The 23053-nt window shown below is 42.1% G+C and overlaps 1 protein-coding gene across 9 annotated transcripts in view; it reads left to right on the plus strand.

Moving 5' to 3' along the window:
- The window catches only part of nrp1a (neuropilin 1a), a 189754-nt gene that overhangs the window by 116114 nt on the left and 50587 nt on the right, over window positions 1–23053 (plus strand). For 5 of the 9 annotated variants that reach the window (XM_067578802.1, XM_067578801.1, XM_067578805.1 and 2 more), the window contains 4 exons: window positions 3477–3736; window positions 4166–4217; window positions 14704–15136; window positions 16638–16812. In XM_067578802.1, coding sequence (XP_067434903.1) covers window positions 15034–15136; window positions 16638–16812 — 278 coding nt within the window. In that variant the 5' untranslated portion in view covers window positions 3477–3736; window positions 4166–4217; window positions 14704–15033. Of the gene's footprint in view, window positions 1–3476; window positions 3737–4165; window positions 4218–12673; window positions 13360–14703; window positions 15137–16637; window positions 16813–23053 lie in introns of those variants that run through there. The other 4 variants (XM_067578804.1, XM_067578806.1, XM_067578799.1 and 1 more) reach the window with 4 other exon arrangements.

Genomic DNA, 23053 nt, shown 5'->3' on the forward strand with positions numbered 1-23053 from the left:
ACTCATTTTGCTTTCTTATGAATAATTTTGAAAAAAAAAAGAAAAAAAGAATGACAGGGTTTAATCACAATAAATAAAAAAACAAACTAAAATTAAATTAAATTCCTTGATCTCAAAATGACAAGCTGTCAATCAGAATAAATATTTGGTGATAAAACAATTTGGGTAAAATATCCTCTACTAAAAAAAGTACAGACTTGTCATCCTTGAATTTCATTCAATATCAATATTAAGCATCGTCTTCCTGTTTTTAAATTGTAAACAATCTGATACTCAGGAGATATAAACTTTAAAATCAGAGGAAGTGTCAGATAAGAAGCACAAGCAGCGGACAGACAGGATTTCCTGCCCTTGGTGCATTGAGGCAGCCCTCCATCAGTTCATCATCGCAGACAGAGAGCCCTGCCGTATGTGTTGACTTTTCAAAGCAGTGAAGGAGCACTTTATCAAATGCCATCAGTCCTACTTGTCACCCCGTTGCCCATTGTGTCTCGTCAATGTGTGACATACATTACAATGCGATGTCCCGTCAGTTTTTGTAAAAACCAAAGCGAGGGCGGACGATTCGTGCATCACTGCCATGCAGCGGGTGACATTAAATCAATACGGGGGGCATGTATTTGCGGGTCGCTCCGTGGCCACAGAGCTAATAACAAAACAAGACAAATTAAGTGTCTGCTTAGGCGCACTTCCTCAGCTTGACAGGGTGATTGGGCGGTGTAATGGGAAAAGAGGGCTAGAACAGACAAGAAACCATATAGCTGAGAAGAACACTTCATTTTATAGGCCTCATTTGGCGAGTTGTTGGATATGCTGCACACAATGTGATGTGACACTGATTACAACCGGCATGTCAAGGCAAGCTAACCTCTGTACGTATGTGTCATGGTGGGTGTATGTGTGCCTCAAGGGTCCATTGTGAGGCTGTGAGGGTGGCAGAGTTGGAGAGGCACCGACCAGGACTGATAAAACAGACAGAGGCATATCGCTACATCAGACGAGCTGGCAGTGAAACAAATGGGGTCGGAGAAGGTCAACAACATCACAATGTCAGTCTCAGTCTGCTGCTGGTATAACTGTTAGTCTTACAGAAACAAGGGAGCTGATAAACTGACATCTGAGCAGACACGCTATTGCAGAACAGCCACAGAATACTAGCTCATAGTGTGGCATTGGATTCATATCAGTGAAGCCGAGGAGAAGTGCGAGGGTGGGGGTGCATATGAAAAATCAACAGAGCCTGAAATGATTGTGTCCAATTGCAAATTAAAGTAACAGTTAACAAGAATGCAATGTGTTGGGAACAAGTGTGTTGTTTGTGTTGTTGTGTTCTCATGCCAGGCCTCCATTTTTTAAGCGCTCGCTGAAACCTTGTGGCGATTACACCCAGCCATATGTCTAGTCTGTGAACACTGTAGCTTCGCAGCCATCCAATCCATTTGGCCTTTTAAAAAACAGCCACTCTCATCAAACGCTTTATAATTAACCATAAAATATGACTGGAGGAACTGTGGTGAGCTGTCGCTTTTGTCCGCCGTCCAAAAAACGGGCCTGGCTTCCTCTAGCAGCATGATTTCATGAGGCTTTATAGCAAATTAAAACAGAGTAGCATGGCTGTGCGCATCTCTGTGCGAATGTGCGTTTATTTTGTCTCTATCTATCTGTCTTGAAAAAATGAAATACTTAATCATTTTGAGTGAATTATATATGGAGGGGGGGCATGTATTTGTGTTTTTAAGCCATGCTGCCCAGGCCTCTTGGTATCTTGAGAATCGTGTCAGGAAAAAGTGAAAAAACTATAGTGGAGTTACTTATTAACCGGCACGACGTGTGTTAGAGGACTATACCAATAAACATGTACTTCTCCAGGCTCAGTGCTAAGAGTGCTGATGTTCACTAGGGACTGGGTTGGTTTTCTTTTTGATAACAGTGTTCTCTATTTAAAAAGCCACTAAATCTGTGGAAGCAGTGGAACTAGAAGTTTCTATATTCCCAAGCTTCTCACTTTCTATTTCTCTCTCTGTTTGTCTGTCTTTCTGTCTCTGTCCTTCCCACTTTTCCCACTATATATATATACTCTGTATATACATAAAAGAGTATATTTTGCTGGAGCAAAAAATACTGAAAGCAAAATACAGAATAGCAAATGACAATGTTATGAATTGAAAGTCAATGTAAATAGGAAATAGTGCATGGGAATAACAATAAAATGTATTCACGCTCTCGATACATATTTAAGAATGACCTGATAGAATAAATCATCATTTCTCAGCGACTAAACAAGCTAAAACAAACTTTCCAACCATCCGTATACAGTCTTCTCTGCATGTTTAGCAGTTACATTTCAGTGTAGTACAAGTTCAGACTAGGTTTTGTCATGTATTTTTAATTTATCAAGTTTATTGTCATTCAAACCATACATTCACATATAAAACAGAATGAAAAGATGTTTCTCTGGGGCCGAGGTGCTAGACGAGAATAAATGATAGTGATATGGCAAATATGTAAATTTTGTTTTCTACTGGGATTATTCTATGTATTTATTTATATATTTATTATTGTCAACGAATACCATGATAACCCCACAACCAGCCCCACCATGTGCTACTGGGTCTCTGTCAATACTTGCGGACCTCCGTATCCAAATTAATTTCTACCAACTGAAGACACAAATCTTTAAAAATTGCTCACAAATATATAGTTTCCCTTATGAAAAAATGGTGAGATAATTTCCTAAAACAGCTGGGCACTGTAGTTTTTAGCAAGTGTTACTCAAATACAAGTAAATAGTGCACTTGTTGGGACTGTTTTCAGTGTTTTTAGTACACAATGGTGCTCTAGTGAGTATTTACAGCAGCAGGACTGTGTGAAGGAACATGTTACGCAATGGTGTGGCTCACTGATGTGTTTTTTGGACAGCAATGCTGTATGTCACAGAGGAATAAGATATATCAGGCTTTGGATACACAGACAGTACTTGTTAGGGGGATCAATTCATTGTTGATTTTGGCCTTTTAATGGGATTTGTCACCAATAAGAAAAATATAGAGTATCATCAACCTTAACCTTTAATATAATTTGCACTGAAGATTATGCAGTATCCTTATTTTGCATCTTTTATAATATACAAAAATGTAAATACAGTGTACTCCTCATTCACTTTCTCATCCTCTCTGTTTACGTCTCTACTTGACTCCCCTGCTCTATTTCACTGTCTGCTTCCAATTACATTTTTCTCCCTCGCTGTCAACCCCTATTTCTCTCTCCCTCTCTTTCTGTCTGCATTCAACTCCAAATCTCTTTATTTCTCACTCTCACTGCCCTTCTTTCTATTTCCCTGTCTCTGCTGAGCACAATTTCTCTCTCCATCTCTCTTTCTACATCCAATTCCATTTCTCACTCTTGATGTTCATACATTTCTCACTCACTGTCCCCTTTCACTGCATCTGACTCCAAATATGTCTGTTCCTTTCTAGCTGGGCCTCTATTTGTCTACACCTGTCTCTTCTCTCTCTCTCAGTCTCTGTCCTGCTGCATCTCTTTCCCTTGCTGTCTGTCTCTATTTGTCTCCGTGGACAGGTTGGATTCTCTGAGGGCTGCACTCCGACATGGTGAAATGGAGTTAGTTTGTTCCTGCAGCGACGACGGCACTTTGCAGTCAGGATAACAACTCCAGATATTGACGGAGAGCAGGGAAAGGACTTCAGGGGTCACCGTGAGCTGTCAGGAAGGAGAGGTGAAGCTTTAAAGCACTGCACACAGTAGCTGTAGATACAGTAAGGGGAGAACACAACAATATGTGAGTGTGAGGTTAAAGAAAAGGCATCAGTATCTTCAGATGTCCTCAAACAAGGGGCTTGTTGGATATTGCTGTAATCTAGGAACACAGTGAAATCACTACAGGAATGTCTATGTGGCAAGAAACTGACCAGACAGGTTGTAAACAAACTAACAGTTTATCTAAAACACTTTATTTAGAGGTGAAACAGAGAATGAGCAACACTGAAATGTCTGTAATACGCAAAATAAAATATGTATGCAGACATTGCTACTACAGCAGGTCAAAGCTGAATGAGGAAATTAATATGTTAACTGTGATCGAGATTCCAAACAGACAGATTGGCTGATCATTTTACTGTTTGTCTTCTTTTCTTACTTCTTCTAGATAAATTAATAATCCCCATTGGACTTCCCTTTAGCGATGCTGAAGCATCTTGGTGAGTAGAGCTATGAAAGCTATGAAAATTAGTTGCCAAAAAACCCCAAAAGTTATCCTTTTAGATGAGCTTTGAGGTTTATCTGTTCTGTATTTTTACTATAATTCCTGTCAAGTAACATACAAACAGTTAAAACTCAAATATTGTCTCCTCTTTGCAGCTCCACAGAGCCAGATACTTGATGCTACCTCATGAGAAATCAGACACTATTTGCATTTGTGTCCTTAAAGTTGTATGACTTGAAACATTTTCCAACAACTGTCCTGGTGGACAATTTAGTGTGGGACCTCAGAATCAGACCGGTGTTCTAGGTCTGATTTCGGTGGATCATTCATCATGGATCTGGCACTCGGGCATGTTTGATTTAAGCTGCTATTACACAAAGTCATGTTGAATATCTATGAGGCACTGAAAAAAATGTAAAAACTGCAGTTCTGAACCAGAAAGACTTACTGAAGACACAAAAGGACATTGTGGTCATTTAAAACTATTACCCTCAGAGTTTCTTTGTTAAATGTCATTATCAGTCTTTAAAGAGAGAGGAACGTCAGCCACAATTGAACAACATAGTCCACACTGTTGCTACACCTTAAAATCCCATTAAGCTGTGCTGACTAAAGAGACTGGAGAGCCTATTAGCTTTTAGAGTGGAAGTCAAATTTATTTAGAAAAATTAATTTAAAAGAGTCCTGCCCATGCACAGCCTGAGGAAGATGATATAACCTGAGCAGCATACAATGTGAAATGTCTATCAATTTGCTGCTGGAGGAATTTCAGTCTTATTGACAAGTGAATAATTTTCTAAAACCTTGGCATTTTAATTTTGTGCTTTCATGGTAAATCAGAAAAACTTTTTTATGACTTTCAAATCAGTTTATTTGTGTCACATGGTCTGCGACATCAAAACATTTGATGTGAAAAGTCCCCTCAGTTGTTCTGTTTTCCCGAGCAAAATGTCCCTGATGATTCATTCACGAAAAGCAGAGTCATTCTACACATACCAAAAAATTCTCACTGCTCGTGACCATCTTTGGTCTTGTTGGGAAATGCGGTCTTGTGATGTGTGTGTTTATGTGTGTGTGTTAGATATCATAGTTCAACTATCACTTCCTGGCCAAGTAAGTCCGCATCAGACACAGCTTTATTCCTGTGATCTCAGTGGCTCAGATTCTTTAGTCACATCCTGTCAGTCTTCTGTAAATAATCCAAGACTAAATCACCAGTTTTGTCACATGATACAGTGTTTTGTTAGCAGCAACTTCAAGACAAAAGTCAGACCTTGTGACAAACACAAAGACAGAAATACAATAGACACACCAAGATGGTAAAATACCAACATGAAAAATAATATATATATATATCAGCATGAAAGCACACATACTGTATAAGTGCTCTGTACTGACTCACACAAACAGTTGTAACTAGTTAGACTAATAGAGGTACTGCCCACCCCTCCAGCAACACACACACACACTCACACAACACACACAGACATTACAAAGGGCAGCGTCTCATCTTCCTCAGTAGCCCTTCTCACAGTTTCAGCTAATCTTTACCATCACAGGCCGGGCCGCCATTGTTAGGATTTCCTCTTCTTAATTACTGGGACACTGGGCTTTGTGCTTACTGTGCTGCTGTTTCAGGCTCCATTTCTAACCCTGTTGTGTGTCTTCAACCCTCCTATGAGCTTGGAGGGCCAGAGGGGCAGCTAGGTTTACCACCTGTTGGGGCAATTACTAACTGAACAAAGCATGAGTGGCAGGGAGGGGCTTTATTTCTCTGATCAGCATTTTTTTATCTTACAGAGGAAAGAGGCTTTGATGGCTTTATCATCAGAAGGCTATGTACCACCTTTTACTATGAATTATCACCTTTTTTTATTTTAAAGCAAAAGAGCTTTTTTAAATATATTATTCATGCAAAGATCTATCTTAAACTTTATCAGAAAGTGTGTCTATAACAAAGAAAAAGTGTCCAGTCAACACTAACTGAAAAGCTTTACATTTGCCATATTAACACAATGAAAATCTGATACAACTGGTATGACAATGAAACTCCATCCACAGTAAGTGATCAGTCAACACTACTGAGAGAAATACAAACTACATAAACAGCATGGAGCAAGTGCATCACAAAGGGGCACAATGACTTAATCTAGTACTCTCCATCACCCTCAACAAGCATAAATAAGAATGTGGAAAATAAAGATAGTTGGTTTGTTCATGAGACAGTTTTTTAATGGTTGGTTTCAACCTTGGTAGATCTTATCCAAATAAAATTTTATTCAATCACAACACACCCTTGAATTAATGGATAAAAAGGTCAGGGTGAGGTGTTTTCTTGATTTTATCCCTGATGGGGACCCACCAAAGTTGTATTTTTTAAAATTGTCACATGAACAAACAATTTAACTAACTTTTTACAATCATTTTTAGGTTACACCTGTTTCTACCTGTGAGTGAAGTCAGTTTGCTTTTTTGGTACATTTTTAAAGATGGTCACTATTTGGGGTTTGTCTTTTGAGTGCACCATAAAGGCCTGGTCACACCAGAAAGTGGCACAGCAAAGTTCATGGGTGCGTCCCCATGAAATAGGTGACGCTAGAAGCCTGATGTGATGTAGATGATACCCGCAGGGCTAGTTGGTGAACTACTTTCTCTTATCTGGTGAGCTAACTGCTAAAACACTAACTGACCAGAAATATGCTTGTGCTAGTCAGTCACAATAGCTCACTAAACTAGCTAGCAACCAACTTGTTACCCTAACTTGGAAAATAAGTTCACACACTTTATCCAAGTGGCACATTTGTACCATCGACTTGCATCTCCAACTGTCCACAAATCTTGCCTCTTATGTGGAGTATTTTATATTGCAAGATAGCTGATAAGCTATGATAGCTCCCTCTGTTTTGGACCCAAAGGTCAGCACTGTCAAGACTGTTTCCTGTTGGTTAGCAGTACAAATTTGCAAAGTCAAAGTCCACTGTAGTTGAACTTGACGCGAAAGATTTGCCCATATTTATAACAACAAATGTACTGATTGTGGATATTCCTTTGAAATGAATGAATTTCATTGCAAATTTTCATAGTTTTAAATGCTGGTGTGCAGGCTTTAAGACTTTCTGTAGCCCTTGAGCACACCTCTGCTTCATGGGTACAATTTCTGAGTTTTGAATTCCTCAGATTTCAGCTACTTTATAATTATGTATTTCAGTATGAAAGTAGAAGTATGAATAAACAGAGTGAAGGGTAGTTCACTCCTCACCACATGCAGCTTGTATCTGAAGGACACATCTCTACAATATAGAACTGTATGACTAAGGGTTCTTTGAAGTTGGGCAGACTTTAAGTATATATCTTAGCCAATATACAGTATAGATCTCTATGTATAGATCCCCTTGAGAGCAGAGGCTTTCTACGGTAGTCACCAAGGTGATTTTAGGGAGGGTAATCTCTCATAATTCAAGTCGGATGGATTCACTGGAAATCAAATCAGCTTCCCAGACTGTGAGCTGAGGAGGCAATATCCCAGTGCAATTCTTCATTGACCTACATAGCATTTCTCCCTGACAGTTCCCTCCCGCTCCACACCTCCCTCCCCTCCATTGCCCTGATCTCTGGGGCTTCTCCCTGTGCTTTAGATGATGAGCAGCACAATATTCATCATCTCAGCCTGCGAACTGGAGGAAAAAAAATCGAGTGGAGAATAGAACATTAACTCAGATGAAAGGAAAAAAGGAAAAAATATATATTTGCACCAAAAATTGGAATTTGCCAGGCGGTTTGCTCCCTGGCTTTCCAGAAATGTAATTAAGCATCAGAGACAATCGCGAATCTGTGTGTCTCCAAAAAATGATCGCTTGATTAGGTATCGAGGATTGGGTAATTTCCATCAGTGATGATGTGAAATTGGGGTGCTGCAAGAGCGAGTTGGATATGTGTGCGTGTGCCCTAAGTTCACACACACACACCCATTTGCAGTTAAATGCTGTCACATGTGCAGACACTCATACAGACCCACATGAACACACAGAGAGAGACAGTGGGCTCCCTCATCATTAATTCAGGAGCCATCACTCTCACCCTCCTTCTACCCCTGAGAAGCTCTCCATGCTTCCCGGCAACATTATGCATATTTATTCATACATCCTCCCCGCTTCACTAAATGTCACTGTAAATGTTTCTACTTCCAATGAAGCCATTTCTTTATGTTTTTGTTCTATTCCCTACACCCCGCCCTCCTCCTCCTCCTCCTCCTCTTTCTCTGTGTTTCCCCCTGCCTCCATTTGATTGAGGAATATCCCTGAAAACGTTTCAGGTTCGTTGTTCTTTCTCTCTTACCATAATGTCTCTAAACTTAAGAAGCTCTTTATTCAACCCTCTGTTAATTCCGTTCACACTTAGTTTCACCTCGCCCAAACGCCTCAGCGGAGAAACGCTGCCTTTGTAGCAATTACTCCAGGCCTTGATCTGACTGAGCACCCCCCCCTCCCACCGCACCACCCTGCCCCTCAAGAGTCAGCAGTGCAGGGATCTGTCAGGCTCTCCTCTGTTTCCCATGTCTTCACCCAGAGTCTCAGAAAGTGAATATAAGAGAGCTGGCTCACTTTGGCTGCTGTTTGTCTCTCTCTGTTTTGTCTTGGAATCCATTCACCTCTCTCTTTTTCCCTGCTTCCCCACCTCTTGTCTCACCCAAACACACAATAAAACACACACAAACATGCATTCCACATTCCTCTGAACAAAAAAAGCCCAGGGTTACGACACACTGACAGAGTTTGAAGGTGTGTCTATTGTGCCAGAAAGCCTGTTCAAGAGTGTGTGAAACGTTCTTTGGCCAGTAATTATCACTAGCTGCCGAAATTGTGAAACAGGTACAGCAGCCTCTATACTGTGGGAACCATATAGCCCCTATACACATACACAATAACCTCTCCGCCTGTAGATGTCTTTTATTGTCGTTGTCATGGAGAAGAAACTGGAACACAGTATGATTAGTAGGTAAAAAGGTCCCTTTAAAAGTTCATGGTCTGCACATCTAATCCATTTTGTAATGCAGTGGAACAAGAACATACGTTTGAATATTCCTGCTGGTGGAGGAAATGCCATATCTGTCATTTCATACTGAAGTTAAAAGTCCAGAGTGTGTGCCGCGTTGATGTCCCTGATGTACTCCGTGACAGTCAGAGTACTTGTTTTTACATAGGAAATGCTGCCAAGATGGATATGGTGCAGCGTATATCAAAGGTTGGGGTTTTTAGCACATAAATCCAAGGGATTAAATGGTCCATATGATAGCAGCTAGCAAGAGCCAGCGTCTGACTGAGATCTGTACAACATACGTTGGATGATATGACATCAGGACTGGCATCCTGCACCCAGTCATTTAGGGCAGCAGGGCTGAAAATATCAGGCCTTGCTGTGCAGCTGCAATCGGAAAATGGATGAAATCTCTGAATGGGTGGCCCTGCTTATTTCCCTGAGGCTGCTAGCTGGCTTGATTCTCCTCCCCAATTTAACATTTTGGGTACTGTTATGAACTACAAGCCCATAAGGGTAACTAGGGTAGTGATCAATTTAGTTGTGATGGGTGCTATTGGTAGGTTTAGAGAAGTGTGTTTCAGGGATGGCAAAATGCCTTGTTGAATCTTATAGAGGAACTGTGGATCACAAGTTTCTGATGAGACCAGTTTAATAATTCCCAGTTCCTCTTGACATCCCCTCTGGAGTTTCCTCACAGTTTCTGGTAGTTTCTATACCCATTGATTTATGTCATTGCCAACATTCAGTGTGTACCCTTTATGCTAAGAGCTAGAAAGTAAGGTTGTGGAGGTCAGGGTGGTGGATGGGTGTAGCGCATCCAACTTTCATGCCAGGGGCTGTGGTTCACCTCCTATTACAGACCTACAATTAACATTTTTATTAACCATAACCACAATCTTTCCCTAAGTTCAACGAAGTTTTTACCATGCCATAATCATATTTTATTTGCCATAACAAAGATCTGTTCCTAACCTTAACGATACCATCGTTTTACATGTGCAGATATTGTAAAAAGCAAGAATTTGAAACTTGTTGACATTGAATGGAATCTGGTGTTTTGTAGAGTTAATATTGACGTTCTTGTCTGGCAGTAGAGTTGCTTTAATAAGGTGTTGGGCCAGCACGATCCTTCAGAATAACTTCAGTGCTACTTACCTTAGACTATTGAACTCTCCTGGAGGGTATACCTTTCTTCCAAAATATATTGATGATAGTGGTGGAGAGTGCTGTCTGACATGTCAGTGTATAATTTCCCGTAGGTGCACAGTCGGGTTGAGATCTGACTATGAAGGCTATAGCTTATGATTCACATATCAAACCATTCAGTGAGCCCTCGTGCCCCTGTCATGTTTTTCTTTTAATTTGTCTCCTGTCACTTCTCAACCCAAACAGTCCAAAATGTGTTAAATCATGTCCAGATTGTTGAATTGCCTCCAAAGACAGATTTTTCAATCAGAAACTGGAGTGGAACCCTCAATCTGACTTTGTGCCAAATGGTTTGAACCTGCATGTTTCACTCTCACTCACTCACTTTGGTGAATAAAGGGCAGGCTAATGAAATCAAGTCCACTGCTCACAGGAGCCATAAAATGTCTGCTTTTGTATTGGAGCTAATTATTCATCAGGACTGTACTAAAGATTAGTGCGGATATACATATATGAAGAAGCAAATCCTTTAAATGGCTCTTTTATTGTTCCATTACAACTCCCCTCCCTCATTTTAGATACGGCACAGGCAGGCACCCTTGTGAAATGACTCTAAGCCATTGTTCCTGTGTTATCCGGACGACACGAAAGGCTAGTTAGTGCTGCCTTTGATAGAGATGCCCAGCACCATTTTAACATTTGTGTTATCAGCAAGCAGAGAATTACCAGGGCTGGGATGGGAATAAAGCCATTCGATCCTCTGTCTCTTGCTCTCTCTCTCTCTCTCTCTCTAGGAATAAAAAATAATAATGTGCAGAGATTCTAGGCTTATCTTGCTCTATTATGTCACAAAAACTTAATGCACTGTGTGCATAATGCATGTCAAGCTGCTTGTGTCTCTCATAGGGCAACACAAGTCGTAGAACAGAGAGATGACAATAAGTAACACACAGCAGTGTACATCAGAATTATTTTTTCATCACTACTTCAAAGAAAAATAAGAGAACAGTGTTAATGCTGAATCCCATTCTGCAATGGGAAGTACGACTAAAATGTTGAATATAGTGATTAAGTCTGCAACAACCTTTAATCAGTGTATTTGTTTGTAAAGCCAGCAGCGCACAGGCAGTACAGTAAGGTGAGTCTGAGGAGCAGTGGGTGGCTCTCTGTGAGCTGCTCACCAGCTCTGATGCCCCCTACAGGGCACAAGGCTGCAGGGCACACGGGGAACTTTCAGCCACATGAGGAGCAGGGTGAATTCTGTTTTAGCTTTAGTTCCCCTTTCTGTAGATTGCAAAATGAGAACGGAAGTAGGAACGGATGTTTTTACCAAAAGTTTAGTTTTCCTCACTGTTCGCTCAAAGGACCTATCCAGTTTTTGTAATTATTTATATCTTACAACAAACATCTAATACCAAATGAAGGTGTGTAAATGTGTTTATTAAGGGGTCCTTTTATAATTAAAACTTTTGGGGGTCCTGCCCTGAGATTGTCTCCGAGGGTCATCCTGTCTTTTCGACCTCCAAAATCCTCCCCTGTCCCCTCTGATGCTCATTCACGTGTTCATTCAAATGAAAACCTCCTGTTTGAATCATAAATAAAACTATTTTTTCATTCCTTAATTTATTACTGATTTCGTGAATTGATGACCATGGTCTGTGTCACATTTCACACCTAAAATATCACCGGTGTCCAGATCATGTTCAAATTTACATGTGCATTCAGGAGTCTGTGTGTGGTTTTAGTATGGAGGCTGAAGTGGGTGACAGACAGACTGACAGACTGTCCATACATACACCAACAGAGAACAGCTTCTTTGTTCACTGAAACACTGAGTCTCTTGGGCCCCTATAGGCTCCCAGAAAACATCATCAGACCATATAGTACCTCTATAATATTCCCATGATATTGCTATAGAGACTTGTAGTGCATGGTGCTCAATAGTGACCTTAGTGAACACTGCATTATATATAATCTTCACTTCAATAACCCTACAATACACATTGGGAGCTCCAGATTTACTGTGATGTTTATGTTGCACCCTTATAAAACTTATAAAAGGATTCTTGAAGTTTCTCATAAGGCCAGATAGAGATGAGAAGGAATGTGTGTGTGTGATCCAAAATAATAAATGAATCTCATTCAAGATGGCTTACAAGTGTGAGACGCCAGCGGGTTCGCGCATTTTATTTCTAATGTGGCTTTCTGATGCGTCCAATAAAGGCTACAGGCTGGTAGAGAGCGAGGAGAGAGAGAGAAAGAGAGAGAGAGAGAGACAGCTGGGTGAAATCTGCATCTCGATTGCGGAGACACACACCAACACGCACATGCACGCAAACAATCACGCGCGCCCGCGTACTCATCCCTCGTAAAGGGGCGTGTGGGGCTGGCAGGGACTCAAACCTTCTGCATTTGCGTCAGTGGAGCAGCCGAGAACGGTGGCGCACGGAGAGAGACGGACGGGGGGAAAAACTTATATTTGATCGACTAGGACTTTTCAGTTCCTCTACATTATTTCTCCCCCTGCCTCTACATTCTAGGGACTGTCTATATTCTCTCACACTGGCCGGATTTCACTTGTGACAGCGCTGAACGAGAGGGAGCGAAAAAAGGAGAGAGGGAGAGAGAGAGAGAGAGAGACGTGGAGAGCTCAGCCGGGAGGAGAGCAGTCTGTACGCGGAGAGGAGAGTGAGTCTTCGGGCATCGGCTGTGCGTCTTTGCGCGGTGGGGACCCGGGACACAACCGGACTGCGCTGTGGTTCTCCCCCGGCGTAAATAAGGGGATTGGGGGGGAAAATAACTTAAAATCGCTTTTGTGGAGCTCTGGAGAAGATCTGGTATCATTTTGACAGAACTGGAGGAAGCCTATCGGATCGTACACTGTGCTCCACGCATGTTGGAAGTGGAGAGAGCAGGGCTGGATGCCTGCGGGTTTGCGAGTCCTCAAGACGCAGGTGAATGCAGCTGTTTTTTATTTGTCTTATGCACGTAGCGCTGACAGAAATATTAATGCGTTGGGGTGCACTGAAATGGTAATAATAGATTTTCCATCATTATTCCGTGATTCCACTCACAGTTTTAATGGCATATGACTGATAAAATCTGCTTGTTAGAGCTTAATTTTTTGGTTTTGAGATAGACTAATTGCACCACGCATATTTAAACGAATTATGTATAATGATGTATTTCCATGCTCTTATGTTTTATGCAGAATTGTACAGATTGAGGTTGCTGAGTACAAGCCGGCTCCCTTCCTTTTTGTGCAGTGTGACCCAGTAAGGGCAGCCTTGAGTAAACGACTCGAGGCTACTATAATTTACGCTTTAATTGATTTCCCCTAAATTTCCAGAGTGCCAGATTAATGGTGTCACCGTTGTGGGGCAAGCTTTAACCATCGGCGCATCTGGATAGTTACTGGTGCATAAAAGAAAATCCACAAGGAATAAGGAGAAGATAAGAAAAAAAGAAAAAACACTTTCTATTATTTAGCTCCCGAGCAGAAACTGGGCCTATAATAAGCACTGCAGTACAGATATGCTTCCATTTGAGCTGCAGAATCAGTTTTTTTGAGGGACAGATGGATTGGAAGACACAGAAAGACAACTTGGAGATATTGTAGAGAGGATATCCGATAAGAAGCTGCAGTCTGGTTGATTATGTAGCTCAGTGTGTCACATTTAATCAGTCACAGAAAGGCATGGAAACGGACATCCTGAGGAAATACCCTTACACTATTCTAAATATAATAAAGATTTTTAAATGGTTGAAATGTAAGATGCTTTATGATATCCTGTTTTAACTTCTATTATATGTGGTGTATGGCAATATTGTTTTTAAATATTTCTGAAGGGAGTCATGTTGGAATAGGCCTACTACATCTTCCATCAATGCCTTGCTCCCTTTTGTAAGGAGAGTAAGAGGGAGGGAGAGAGAGGGTGAGTAAAAGAGAGAGAGAGGAGAAGAAAGAGAGAGAGAGAGAGAGTCATGTCACTTAACGGACTGCTGGTGCTCTGACTCAGTGTGCAGCTCCGCATACATATAAAAAGACACAGGGCTTTTCCCACATAGGTTGGTTATTTGCTATCAAGCCAATCATCAACCTCTCCGAGTCCCCTCTCTGAGCCTATAGAAGAGAGGTGGTCACAGTTTTAGGGAAAGGGGTGTATCTGTACCTTTATAGTCCTTTTTGTATCAGCAAAGGCGCGTTTAGACAGATTCGGGAATGTCCAGAGCGCACGGCAGCGGCACCCATTCCTAACCTGCTCACACCTCCGTCTGTCTCTTTCCCCCTTCCACAGCCAAGGATTACCTCCCACCAGGGCTTCGTTTGACGGAGTAAGGACGTAAAGGGAGTGGGGTCGTTTCTTCATATATCGTGTGTGTGTGTGCTTTGGCTTCTTTGGAGAGGATATGGCACGGACGGCGCTTGAGAGAGGAGCGCAGCCGACAGAGGAGAGAGGAAACAGGAGCTGAATGACAGGATGCCAGCGACCTGAGCCCGCACTCAGCAGTTCCAAACTTCGTTAAAAGAGACACTTCTGCTTTATTTGCCGAGTTAAGAGGAGAAAAGAAGAATACTTACCAAAAACCTTTTTTTTGGAGGAGTTTAATTTCGAAGTTTTTTTTGTATGCGTAATTTTATTTTTTTTGGTGATAAAACAAGGATGCATTGTGGATTAGTCTTTATCCTGTTCATGGGAATCCTCTTGGTGGCCAAGGCTTCAAAAAACGGTAAGTGTGACATCTGATATCTATATAAATAATCCTTTTATGTACTCTGCAAGGTTAGTAATCCCAATATTTTTTTAAAAGATTAGCCCTCTCTGATCTCCGCTGATCTTTTGGCAAACTCGCAAGGCGCTCACCTGCCTATTCTGCCAACACTTAAAGAAAATCCCTTTTACATTATTTTTACAGACATGTCGAGACAGTTTGGCTTGATAGTGAGTTTACAGACTTTATTGTACCGCTCTTTTAATTATTTTTTATTCGTGTTTTATACGGTTTCTGATTGTGAGTTTATTGTTACCCTATTGCCCTTTATTGCTTTTAAGGCATTGTTTACCTCCCATACTATTAAAATGTTATTGTAAACCATTTTTTTATTGTTTTATTTACTTTATTATACTTTCTTCTCATACTTGTAACATATACTAGGCTCTTATTAAAAGAGTTTATTAAATTATTTTAATCCGTTTTTGTTTGTCAGTTACGGGCCAACTCCCACTTGCCAAACGGATCTGTATTTCGGAGTTATAACGGAGTTCAAAAAGTCAGCCCGAATCCTCGAATCACACATCTTCCCCATGCTCTCTCTCTTCTCACAGCAACGATTTCGTTTCTTTTATATTGCACGTTTATTTTTCACTGATTTATTCCGATTTATGTGATTTTCAGGAGGCGTGCGTATAGGTTAGAGCAGCAGATGGTGGATGCTTTTATAATAAAATAATGAATACAAGCGCAAATGAAGAGAGACGTGAATAGCAGAAGCGGGCCCTCTGAAAAACAAAGGAATATTCCTTTTTAATGATGAAACACATGCTGTTTCGGGAAGTTTAAAGTAACAGACTGCAGAACGTTTGACTTCGGCAAAACAACAGTCTTCTTTTGAAGCTTCTAACCTCCATTCAGACTTTTGCGTTATTTGGATGGCTTTTATGTATCCAAACTGTCTGGAAAGCTGCTTCTGTTCTAATTTCAATGTGAGGCAGGAGGGTGAATCTTATCTATTATCTAGTCTATTTTATGTTAATCTGTTCTACTCTATTCTATGGTATATTCTATACTATACAGCAGGCTATTTGTTGTGAAATAACATACTTTGTTCCAGTTAAACTGTAAAATTAGAGGAAGGGATCTCTTCTATAGATAGAGGTCTTTTGAACCAAACATCATAGAAATGTTGAACAGCCTCTTTAGTGCAAAATATTCAAATTTAACTTTAAAAGATTCTCAAAAAACATCAGATGTTCAGTTTAATCTTGATATGGAAATAAAACTGATCAAAAAAAATGAAAAGATTAGATCACCATTTCAAGTTTGTATTCTAGCGCTGTAAGCCCAACAGCTTGCCGAAGTGTCCTTGAGCAAGACAGAGATGAACTGATTTAGTCCAGCTGTTCTCTCGCTGTAAGCTGCTGTGCATCAGAGCATCAGCTAAGTGCCCGAATTTTGAAATGTGTTTCTTTTGTTTATATTCTGAAAGAACCCTCTTCACTCCCCCCTGCAGATAAATGTGGAGGCAACATCAGAATCTCAACCGCCAACTACCTCACCTCGCCCGGATACCCCGTATCTTATCCCCCTTCTCAGAGATGCGTGTGGGTGATAACGGCGCCTGGTCCTCACCAGCGGATCCTCATCAACTTCAATCCGCATTTCGATCTGGAGGACCGGGAGTGCAAGTAAGTACTGCACCAGTTAGCGATCTTGTCTATGAAGAACAGATGTGCTTTTGGACCCAAAAAGTAATTCATTCAATCCGATTTTTGTCCTTGAGGCCCCAATCTGATCTGAAGTGAGTTTGTAGTTGTGAATAAAGTGGACAGAGTGAAACATGCTCTCATTCTGCAAACATTAGGTGAGTTAAACAGTGAAATTAAACTGTCTGAAAACAATCTAAAACCTTTCAAGGTACCAATTTTTCTCCCAGACCTCACTTAGGGAACCAAGAAGGCTGTTCACACACACACATACTCCTACAGATTTATGTGAATTCATATCTGTGTGTCTGTTGAATGAGCGGTATAGCATTCATGTGTGTGTGTTACTCTCACTCTTCCCTCTCCCACATGCATATTGGACATGAAACTGCGCCATCTAGTGTCCGCAGGCTCACTGAAACAGTGTTCATGCAATGCTGCTCTGGCACCACATTGGGCAGCAGGAATGTCTCGCCCCGGCCGTTGGGTTTTGGAATGTCCTCACTTCTCGTCTTTGTGGAATGAAGTCACCAGAGTGTAATATTGATTTGAATTGCTGTTCTTTTACAGAGGGCTTCAAGGCAGATCTACGGGGCCAAAACCTCAGCAGAGGCCGTTAACCATGGCTACTTTAAACACTGCAAGAAAAAATGTCCATCTTAATGAGCCATTCATTTCATATTCCCTCTAAAAATCCCATTATTCCCCAAACAAGTGAGTATTTCCAAGATTGGATTACTCAAAAAAAAAACAAAAAAACAACAAGTCTCAGCTTATTTAAATTGAGCCATCATGCTGTTAATGTCAGAGTTGGAAACAAGGGAAGTTATCTTCCTCATCTCAGATTTTTTTCACTTATATTTTGACTCAATACTAAGTGAAATCACCTTTTTTAAGGTGGATCTCTCAGTGACAGTTACTAACAGATCCTCGTTTGACTTGTAAGCGCGAGCTGTCGCATCCAACAAAAGGCTAAGCGGCTAACCTGTTGTCAGATAGATAGTTTAAGCCGATGAAACCCGAGACAGACAGTAATGTGATGAGCCTGTGTCAGTGTGGCTGCCCCGAGGTGAGCCTTGCCTGGGCAGACTGCCTCACTCTGATTGCCTGCTGTCTGTGTGTGTGTGTGCGGTTTGGTGCGTGTGTCGGTGCCCCTGCCTTGCTCTGTCTCAGCTGTTTGTTTACGCTGCAGGGCTCGGGAGAGTACAGGGCTTTGCTGGATCCTGTTACTGTATCCCCACTCCACCCAAAACCTGGACCCTCCGCTCCCTTTGTGCTCCCTGAATGGTCTCTGTATCTGTTTGCAGGGTTTGGTTTTTTAATCCCGGATTTCAATCCCACTTTAACCTTTCCTTACTGCTGTCAGAGATTTATGTCTGGCTGAATGCTGCTGTCTTTCAGAGGCTGGATGCTCCTTGACACTTCTTTTGGGTCCGATTTCAGCACCAGAGGGACTATTAAACTGTTCAAGATAGTTCAGTTAGAAAGAGAGCAAAAAAGGGACAGGAGGAGGGGGGGTAGCGGTAACAATACTTGTGCTAATCAAATTAGTCAGGAATGAATTTCCTGTGTCTAAACACACACAGTAAAAAGAATTTAGTCCCTGCAGGCTGAAGGAAGGCAGCTTTTTTCCAGGTTGAAAGGAGGGCGGTCTTTGAGTTTAGCGATCCATCGATGTATCATTTACAAATTAGCTCTGCTCTTTCATTTACAGCCACTGAATTTGCAGATTGCGGATTGCCAGTTAATTGGCTGTTCATAAATTTGTTAGCAGATGAAGTTTATGTGGTGGATGTGTTCACATTTGTGAGCGTCTCTCCCCCTCTCTCTACTCCTCATGATTTTTTTTTTTTTCTTTTTGCCTCAACCCTATGTGCTTATTTATTACATTGGAGCAGCAACCTATGTAATACCAATAGTGTGGTTAGAAGGTTGTACACCGCATGTCAAGAGGATATGCTAACACCCAAGCAGATGGCTGTGAGGCTTAAGGAAGGCTCCGATTCATGTGGGCCACTCAGAGATTGCACTGGAAAACGGGTCGTCCTGACCTCCAATTTTGGTTTCTATTTTTAACCATGTGTACTGTTTTATTTATAATGTTTTTAATGGAGTGGTTTTCATATGACTTAAGTTCCACTTCACAATATATTCCACCTTCACTTTGGCTTTAGCCAACAAAGACAAGCCATGAAGTGAAATCCATTTTCCTTTTTCCTCATTAATTTCAAATTATGTCACTATGTCGCATGAGGGTAGGTTATTGTGCTAATCGCTGACAAGGCATGTCATAGGTAACTCGATTATGAGCGGGGGAATAGTTACTTATGTAGCTGTAGACAGTATGTTGTGTGTGATTTGTGTTGGACCCATCAGACTCCCTGTCGCAGCTCCACTCACCAAATCAGCCCTTACATAATGGAAACTGATGAGAGCCAGAATGGTTTCCTTATCTGATGGACTGGCAGAGTGGGTGGAGGCGGAGGCGGCGGAGGCTACAATGCATGCTTCAGTGCACAGCCTTGCAATCTAATTAGTGGGCAAATGGAACACACATGCACCACATGTTCCCCAACATGGCTGTTATCAGCAAACCAAACAAGAAGCACTCAAAGTGGTACTCGTAAAAAGAAAAACAGCCTTTACTGAGTGGAGTCTGTCCGCGGTGGTGTTGTTGCACGTGTGCACTACCCTTGACAGGTTTGTTTGGGGAAGTGCAGAGGCCTGTATCCTGAGAGCTGGAGGAGGAAAACACTTCATCACAGAGATAAGGAGACTAAGTGAGCCCTGCGATTCTGAATGTAGAACGTGTTTACCTTTCACGCACCGTTGTAGACTTTCACAGAGTGGAGTTTCAGGGGCCGCCCTCGCCACTCTCACAGCTAATGAAGTTTGAGGCGAAGGCGCAGCCCGCATCTAGGCAAATATTTGAAGTCAATTCGCTCTGAAAATCAGTGGAATGAGCAAGCTAAGCTCAAGTGAAAAAACTGAAGTAAATAGAAACGCTTTTGCCCCGCTCCCTCCCCGCGCACCCGTTCTCGTTTTCTCTGTGATCTGATAAGGGCTGTCAGGCTCGTCTGGCTGTGGCAGCTCTGCCATCTGACGGGAAAATGGAGGTTTCAGTGGATTTGAATCTAAACAAGTGACAGACAGGTTTCACATAAGGCGGATTGAAGGGCAATTTATCTAATTTGTAAGACAGGCCATAGCTCTTATTGTTCAAGTACGATTTTCTGTTTAAAAGTCTGATAAAGTTAGAGTTTCCAGTTTTAAACTTACTTATACAAGACTTAAGAATCTTTCATCCGGAGCTGCAGGCTCTTCTCTGCTGACTGGAAGAGGAGAACCAACTTTCTATAGATATGATGTGCTCTTGACAACATTATGAATCATTGATGGCATCGGATTTGCTGACCAGACCGAAAAAACAGTTTCTTCTTCAGCACGCTGAAATCCCTTGCAGCCAGCCAGCCAGTCAGTCAAGGCTGCACTGTTTGTTTTGGAGGAGCAAAAGAGAGAGGGTTAAAAACAGAGGGAGAGAGAGACTGCCTCAACCCTCACTCATTTCTTTGCTTTTCTCTCTGTCTGGATGGTATTTTTCTGGACCTCACAGAAATTCCAGCGTGACAGTCAGTGTGTAGTAGATGGAGGGGAGGGTGCATGAGATGTATAGCAGGGTGGTAGAGGCAGCAGAGATATTTGAGGAATTCCTTCTCAAGCAACCCTTTGTGGGGGGATATTGAAGGGAAAGTCGGTGAAGGCCTCCCGCCTCACCACGCTTCAAAAGTCTGCAAGAGCCCGCCTGCCTTCAGGTGCCTGTAACTCAAAGCTTGGAAAAGCACTCTTTTCCTCTTTTTAATTGCAGCCCTCTACTTTCTCTGTCCCTCTGCCCCTTGCACTCGGATCTCCCGCTGAGCTGCCCCTGTTGAGCTGCTCGGCCTGCTGGGAAGGCAAACATTCTCTGCTGTGTACCCTCTACAATAGACATCCTGTCCTTCCTGGCATTCCTGGCCAGGCCTGGACTCCAGAGATGACTAACAGGAGCTTGGGGAGAGGAGGAGCAGGGTATTACCATACCCTGGATCTATAGTTGGCTTTGCCTTTGTCATGTGGAATCCCACTAACTCCACTTATATGGTCATAGTGCCTAACAAAGACCGCCACCTGTTTCTAGGAAGTGAGAGTGGAGGACAGAAGGGGCTTTAGGAAAAAGATCTACTCTGCCACTTTCCCTAATGCCCCGTTACCCCTCCACCTGAATAGCATGCATATGCAGCGGCTCCACGATAAAAATCAGCGGAGCTTCACAGCTGGGTAGTGAGGAGCAATAACTCCAGCTCCTTCTCCCCCCCGCCCCTCACTCCTCTCTCACGCTCCTCTGCAAGGCAACCATAGGCAAATAAGGAGAAGTGGGCTGTGTGACCGTTTATCAGCCGTTGTCATGGAGGAAAATAAATAAGGCAGGAACGCAACAGGAACCTTTTTTTAACAGGCCTCCGGCGGTAGAGGCTTTTAAAGAAGGGAAGTTCTGTGACCCCTGGGGCTGGGGGGGACAGGGTTTTGGAGTGACATGGATTGTTGTAGATACTTATTGCCTGTTAGGGGACATTTATTTCTGCGTGCTTCTTTTCAAAGTGCATGTCAGCGAAGCATCCGTGCTGGGGGAGTTCAAAGCGGCGGCGCAAAATAGGCACAGCAAAATAAAGAGTGCGTGGGGCGACGCTGCTTCTTTTAACTACCAGGTACGACAAAAGCAACTGAAATTATGCACCTGGTATTTTCTACAGCAGTGGACTCCCACAGTTCATAACAGTAGAAATCAAATTACACCTGAAATTACATTGAAACAGTGTACAATGAAAGTCTCAAAGAGCAATCTACTTTGAATATGTCTTGTTTGCACTTCAAAGCAATTATAGCAAACCTTATTTTGTCAGCGTGGTGAAACTTCCAGAGACAAGCATCTGCATCTTCAATTTCTATTCATCTTACATCATCCCATTTGCTACCTGCAAAATGTAACAGCTAATGAGGCAGGTGAGCCGTTCAAAGCAAATGAAAGCCACAATGCTGATAAATGTTAAGTGTTCACCTTGTTAATTAACCAGAGGGCAGAGAAGACAGGACAGCAGACAGGAATGTTGCATCGGAAAGCAGTTGACCTTCACTGTCATTACTCTCTTTCTTCTTCATCATCTCTTTTCAACATAAAGGGTTACTCCCTCGCTAATGAGCAGGATTAAAGTAGGTCTGTGCACATGTGTGCTAGCATGCATGCAATATATGCATGTGTATGTGCGTGTGTGACCGTAGGGTTGAGGGTCTTTTTTTTTTTTTCCATCCGCCGGTGAAGTGTTTCACCTTGGCCGCGGCTTGGAAGGGCAGCCTGATTGAAAAGCTTTCTGGCCGTGGCATCTGCCATCCTCCCCGCTGCTCTGTCACCACTTTGATTCATGCACAACCTGACCACAACCGGGAGGCGAGCCACTCTAGCTCACAGCGGGAGGGAGGTCCACTTCACAGCGGAGCAGTAGGAAAAGGAGGAATGAGGGAGGGAGAGGAAGAGAGGAAGAGACGAGACAAGGGCCATGTTCATAAATAACCTGCCGGATTTCAAGACTCGGTCACATAACTGCGGCAGCACAAGAGCATCATACAATCTCACGTGTCTGCCTGTTTTGTTTTTCATCTCGATGTGGGAGTCAGCAACTCGTGTTTGCCAGGGATCGAATGTCACTAAGCTTTTTCTGGCACACAGCTGATGAATTCTTCATCTTTTCCCTTCTTCTTCTTCTCTTTCTTCTTCTTCTTTCCAGCCCCAAACCAATAGAAGCTTCCCTATATGGAAGTTTCTTGTGGAACGAAGCTGCAGCCCGCATAGCTTAGAGATGTCAGTCCTATCTCCTTTTACTTTTCATCTGAAACAGATTGCTAGAAAAGGAGCCGCATGTGAGAGACTCATGATTAGAGGACATACATTTTGTAATCTCAGCTCTTTATCTGGACACACATCTATTGACTGTAAGAAATTTCATACTCTTTTTCCTTCCAGCATCGATGAAAAAGCATTAAAAACTGAGGCTATAATTCAATTATGCGTTTCTGTTTCCAAAGGACAGTTGGCAATAAGTACCGTCTCCCCCTCGCTCTGCCTCATATAATATAATTAGCAACAGGTTTTCCTCTCTCGCCTTTTTCTCTTTCCATTAAATGCTGATTTCTT

Source organism: Thunnus thynnus, chromosome 21 (genome assembly GCF_963924715.1).
Source record: "Thunnus thynnus chromosome 21, fThuThy2.1, whole genome shotgun sequence".
Classification (NCBI taxonomy): Eukaryota; Metazoa; Chordata; class Actinopteri; order Scombriformes; family Scombridae; genus Thunnus; species Thunnus thynnus.